Raw genomic sequence first — 6288 nt, 5'->3', positions numbered from 1 at the left:
CCTCTCACGATATCCTACTATTTCTGTAAATCATAAATGTGACCACCTACCTGACAGGTTAAAAATGGAAACAAAGAAATATAGATAGATCTAAATAGAATGAACCAGAGAGCAAGCATTTCATAGAAAGTTATTTTATTTTCAGAGCAGTATGTGTCTTAGTTAAGTTTTTACTGCTGGGAGCAGACACCACGACCAAGACAACTCTCAAAAGGACAACATTTAATTGGGGCTGCTTACAGGTTCAGAGGTTCAGTCCATTGTCATCAAAGTGGGAGCATGGCAGCATCCAGGCAGGCATGGTGCAGGAGAAGGTGAGAGTTCTACATCTTCATCTGAAGGCTGCTAGGAGAAAACTGGCTTCCAGGCAGCTAGGGTGAGGGTGCTATACCCCAAACCCACAGTGACACACCTACTCCAAAAAGGCCACGCTTCCTAATAGCGCCACTCCCTGGCCCAAGCATATATAAACCATCACAGTATGCTTCCTTATGTTTAAGATCTATTTATTATGTTGGGTTTTTTTTTACAAGTACCAAAGGCCCTCCATCTTTTTCCAGGTAAATATACATGAATATAAAAGCCAATGATTTTGCATCCTGCCCACCATCTGCCCCTAGCTGTGTTCTATGCGAGGCCTCTGCCAGAGCTGCTTCCCTCTTGGCCTGTTCTCCAAGCAGCACTCAGTCGTCCTCTTGCTCATTTCTTTTCTGTCAAAGGAAAGCAAGATTCTGTTGAAGAAGCATATCCTGTCTGACCACTGTTTCTCTCAGGGAGGGAGACTTTCTAAAGGTCTTCACAAAAGATGTGGCTAGAAATTATGGGAAAGCAAACTTTAACTCGCTTGATAAGGTGGTTGATACCTGGCTCCTAGGTGACAACCCTCAAGCGTCTGAGTACTTTCTTCTCTTTATTACACAAGCCCACAGTCACAGTTACTGTGTGGTAGCAGACGAGACTAGATCTTCGAGCCCCTGACAACATACATACTTCAAAGCTAGCAGAATGAAGATTTTTCAAATGACTGTGTGTCATAAAAGTATCTTCTGTCATCCTGATGATAAAGCATTCCTTCAACTCATAGTTCCTATTTATGTATAGAGCCTAACTCCTTCATTGCCTCTTTGTTCTATAATCAACTAAAAGTCCAGGGGCCGAGGACGGAAAGGAAGTATCCCACAGCACACGTGAGCCCCAGCGTGAAAGGATGGCCAGCACCCACACTTCCAGGTACTCTACCAGCTTAAGGAAATCGATGAGCTTGTGAGCATCCTCCCCGGTGGAAAGGTCTACAAAGTCCTTGGGCAGCCCGTAGCTCAGATAGGGGCTGGGCTGCACTGTGACTTCACTGTTTGTGCAACGGAAGGCCGGAGAATCCTTTGCAAACAGAAAACAGAAAGTCTGTCAATTTATTGTTTCAGGTCTATTTTCCAAACTAAAAGAACGACAGCAGTACAATTTCAATGCCATTGCTCTCATCTATACCAGAGCAGGAAGAAAACAGGACCCTAAAGTTAAAACAAAAAAAGACACCAGGAAATAAAACAATTCTATACACTCACGAGAAATGAACAAAAAGCCTTTCAGAGTAGCATTCCCTGGAGAGCTAGGTGGGCCTCTAAGAGTTGCCTGCGTATGACACTATGATGTGGAGAAGCTCCTGAGTAAACCACAGCCTGCTGTTAGTCAGCTCCGTGCCCAAGCAATGCCAGGTAGGCCAGAGCTCTGTACTTATCATCTTCTACAGTGGGTAGTTGGGAGGTATCTGCCTCCCGCAAGAACTCTGCGAGGGCAAATGAGTATTCTGACCTCCATAGCCTTTTTATATTCCTCTTAGATCATCTGCAACCTCATTAGCTATGTGAACTGCACGCAGGTTCACAGGTTACTAGTCACCCAAGTCACGCTTTAACATACTTAGTCGTCTTACATATGATATTTATATGTTGCCTTAAGCCAGAAAGGGCTCCAGACAGAAAGCCTTGACTTTGGAGTTCCCAGGTGGCAGAAATCTAGGTGAGGAAGGTTGGCGTCCAGCAGAGGAAGACAAGACAGGAACTAGAATACACTGGCACCAGGAAGCTCCAGAAAGCAGCCACATCTTACACAGATGAAGCAGTCACCTGACACACATCATCGGCTGTGTGCTGGACTTTGTTCTGGGAATGGGGCGTAAGTGGTGAGACTGGGAGACAGACAGACGGTCAGTAAGTGAGCAAGAGCGTGAGCTAGACTGTGTCCCACAGTGAGAAGAGTTAGGGACACCAAGAACTGGGCAATTTGCTAAGATGGTGAACAAGGAGGATGTCTTTAGAGGGGTGATCTCGCTAAGGGGCACCTGGGCTGAGAGCCAAACAAGGCACAGAGCAGTCTTTGGAGACAGCTAGAGCACAGAATTCCCAGCAGAGCTGGGCTTCCTAGCTTTCTGGAGTAGAGGGAAGTGCTCGTCCCTGTGGTCCAGGGACAAGTAGGGCACGTGCTAGGGAAGGAGCCAGAACCAAATGCTGCCAAGGCCCAGCTGCTAAGATTTACAAGTAAGTAAGAGACCATGTGCACAGAGATTAGTCCTGTAAAACCACTTCTGTTCAACAACTGTGTCTCTCCTGCTTAACTTATGGCCTCTTCCCATCTTTCAATTTAATGGCTAACTAGAAAACAGCAACAGTAACAATATCCCTTCACTGGTTGACATGACAAACATGAACAGGGCTTGGCACTGTGCTAGCCCCTCCTTTGGAAAACCGAGTCTAATGCAGGAGGCAGTACTGGAATCAACAGGGACTGGAAATGGTTTTGTGAGGAGCCACTAGGCTAAGCATTGCTCTGACTCAGAGATGCAAAGGAAGGGCCAAAGATGGCGCAGGACAGAGGAACGATCAAAGCAATGGGAAGATGGGCGAGGTACAGCACGCTCCTCGTGAAGGCCAAGATGGCAGAAAAGCAGAAACAGAGCGTGTATCTCTCAAGAGAAGAAACAGTGTCAGAGCAGGAAGGCGCCTGTTGGGACTGTCATTAAGAGAAGGGCTGTGTGTCTGTCCCTCACCAGAGGTTAAAAGCCACTTAGGGTCCTTGCCAGGGGCAGGGTCTCCAGAGTGGCAGGACAGAAGCTGGCTGCCAGAGGACTGACAAAGTTAGGGCAGGTAGCAAGAGACGAGGGGAGTGGCTGCGATGAGACAGTGGCTGCGATGAGACGAAGCTCAGAAGCTCTCATAGCTGTTCCACAGCTGGACTTACTCAGGATCCCTGCCTGAGCATGAGCATGGCCAGAGGTTGTTCACTTGAGCAAGGGCAATGTAACTGCAGCTACCACTCAGTCTGCCTTTTCCTCTCCTGGCAACCGTGAACTTTGCCTTTAGCTCCTCAGACAAGAACATATTATTTTGTTTAAGGGTAAAAAAGGGTAATATAAATGTATTTAGAGATAAGCTAGCTGAGAAGATGGGAGAAAGGAAGAGTGTAGTGAGTGAAAAATGTGCTTAAAGAAAAGAAATTCAGATGGGATCTACGTGAACTTGACTGAACCCTAATGGACAGGAGCAGACAGAAAAGAGGCTGAGAACCAGAGAGAGCTCAGGGCTTAGGGCAGACAAGGGTCAGCTCTGCAAAGGACTGGGCTGAGTGGGTTCTGCTTTCTAGAGGAACTGAGAGGATCTGCTGAGAGTAAGGCAGGAACAATGGCTAGATGAGGAGAGGAGCCAAGAGAAGTGGGACCAGCTTGGCACCAACTGAGATGACAGCTGGCCAGAGACAGTGATCATGAAAGCAGAGGTGACACTGTGAAGAGACAGACATGTTGTCACTGCTCTCTGTGAACACTGTGAATCTCAAGGGTGAAGGTTTTTCCAAGTGAGCATGACAGGCAGAGATAATAAAAGTAGAATAAGCAGAAAAAGTCAGCTTTCCAGGGAAGGGCCTGAGCCACGTGGATGCCCCTTTTAACACTGTGACAGGAAGGAAGGGCTAGCGAAGCTGTGTCTACTTGACCCTTTCCTAGTGGTCCAGGTCCTAAGTATGCACATCAAGGGAGGGGTGAACAGACGGAAATGGTCGGTCTCACCTGCTCCTGCGCATCCCCTTCAGTGACGTCACCGCGTAGGTTGTTCTCAGATGTTAGCTCTTCCCAAGTAAACAACAGTGAGTCTGTGACCTCCCCAAATGGATTAAAGTCAATGAGCCACACCTTCCCCTAGTACAGACAGAAGAAAACAAACAAAAACCAACCAATCAAACCCAGCTAAGTATAAAATAAAAGCAAACACAACCTGTGCTCTCTTATTTAAACATGAGTAAGGGTTCTATTGTGTATAACCCCCAAGAGAAATCCTATCGGTTTCTTTTGCCACTTGAGTCATTTGCACACACCAGACTGGTACCCACTTCTATATTCTTACACTATCTGAAGTAATACTAAATAATACTAGCCATTGGTCAAAAAGCCAGGTAAAGAACTGGCATAAAGCCCTCCCTTTTGACCAAAGGGAGTAGGATGTCTAGAAAAAAACAAAATTGGATCCACACTGCAACAGGTATGTGAACAAACACCAACGAGATCAAAGAGAAATCACACAGCAAGAGATCAAAATAACCCAGCAGCAATCTATATATGAGACAGCTAAACATGAAAGCATTAGAAACAATGAATAATTCTCAAAACAAACCCAAGCCTGCAGCACTACTAATATCAGATAAAATATATAATGAAAAACACACAAAAGCCCAATTGGTATCAGGAATAGAAAAAGTCCCTACTTAATAAGATTTTGATTGAAATGATCTGCTATGATTAATCTCCATTGTCAACTTGATTGGAGTGAGATGCCCAGGAGACTGGTAAGACACACTTCAGGGTATACCGCTGAGGCGTGTCCACAGAGGACTGCTACCAAAGGCAGCTCCTGAGGGGCAGACCCACCCTGAATACATGCAGCACACAAACTCCAAATAGGGCCTTCAAGGGGAAAAAAGCAAACAGAAGCCCATCAGCGCAGCTCTGCTCCCTGGCCCCCTTCTCTGATGTCTCACACCCCAAAGGCTCACAGTGATGGGGCCTAGTGTCCACAGCCAGAAACCTCTGAAACAGTGAGCCAAAATCCACATTTCCTCCTTTTATTTATATCATGTTTCATCAAAATAGAATTAGTGTTATCTAAAAACACAACTTCAAAATATATTACTAAAAAACCAACACAATTAGAAACCAAAAGATTTTAACATGCACGGTTGTTCAATAACTAATAAATCAAGTAGCCAAAGGAAAAAAAATTGGGAAAGATATTTTCCCATGTGATAAAGTCTACATATGAAAAATAAACAAATAGCACAAAGAACCCCTGCATATGAAAAATAAACAAATAGCACAAAGAACCCCTGCCAGTATTGCTCATCTGTATTTCTATCCCTTCCCCGAAATGTGTTTGATGTGAAAAGGATGTGCGTTTGCTTCCAAAGCTACATATTTCAGCAACAAGCCTGGTCTAGATCTATGAGTCTGCAGAACACAGCACACGCTGGACTTCCTTTGTTTGGCATGATCAAGTTACAAAGCCAAACTTACAATAGCAAGACTCAAAATTAAACAACATTCTGTCCAGAAAGCAATAAAACAAGTTATCAGCAACACAAGTCACAGTGAAAAGACTAGAAAGGAACAACATTGATTTTCTAAGACTCTAAAATAAGAGGCAGATGGATCTCTGTGAGTTTCAGGCCAACTTGCTCTACACAGTAGTTCTGAGCTAGCTAGAGCTATGCAGTGAAACCCCACCCCCGCACCCCTTCTCTGCCTCTGTGTCTCTCTGTGTCTCTGTGTCTCTCTCTGTCTCTGTCTCTCTCTGTCTCTGTCTCTCTCTCTCTCTCTCTCTCTCTCTCTCTCACACACACACACACACACACACACTGTAAATAAGGATTTTAAATTCTAGCTGTACATCATCATCCCTGAGGGGGCTTCTGACACCTTACCCAGTGCCCATCCTAGACTCACAGAATGGGTGGGCTACTGACCTGATGTGCACCAAGTTGCCCAAGCACAATAAACACAGACACGCCAGAGTGTCACTAGGTACAAACCCTTCAGTTATCTGTCACGGACCAAACTACTTACAGACACGAGTGAGCTTTCTACAAGAATAGCCACAAAATAATATATTCAAGAAAGAGTCTAACAAACTCTGATACACGTACCATTGAGTAAATGCAAATGCGTTCTACAATATGGTCTAAATCTCGGAACGGAAACTGTCAGGATGTTTAGACTGGCGTGCTTCTCGCTTTTAAAAATGAACTCGC

At 45.1% G+C, this 6288-nt stretch overlaps 1 protein-coding gene across 1 annotated transcript in view; it reads right to left on the bottom strand.

Annotated features, from left to right (window-relative positions):
* Window positions 1–489: 489 nt before the first annotated feature.
* The window catches only part of Cdc123 (cell division cycle 123), a 52000-nt gene continuing 46201 nt past the window's right edge, over window positions 490–6288 (bottom strand). The window contains exons 11-13 of the mRNA XM_021156208.3: window positions 4058–4186; window positions 1240–1377; window positions 490–710 (exon numbers count right to left, since the gene is read on the bottom strand). Coding sequence (XP_021011867.1) covers window positions 684–710; window positions 1240–1377; window positions 4058–4186 — 294 coding nt within the window. The 3' untranslated portion in view covers window positions 490–683. The remainder of the gene's footprint in view (window positions 711–1239; window positions 1378–4057; window positions 4187–6288) is intronic.

The sequence above is a fragment of the Mus caroli genome, unplaced genomic scaffold (assembly GCF_978045245.1).
Source record: "Mus caroli unplaced genomic scaffold, Mus_caroli_1 scaffold_2, whole genome shotgun sequence".
NCBI lineage: Eukaryota > Metazoa > Chordata > Mammalia > Rodentia > Muridae > Mus > Mus caroli.
The sequence above is the reverse complement of the archived record's forward strand: the minus strand, read 5'-3'. Positions and strand labels throughout refer to the sequence as shown.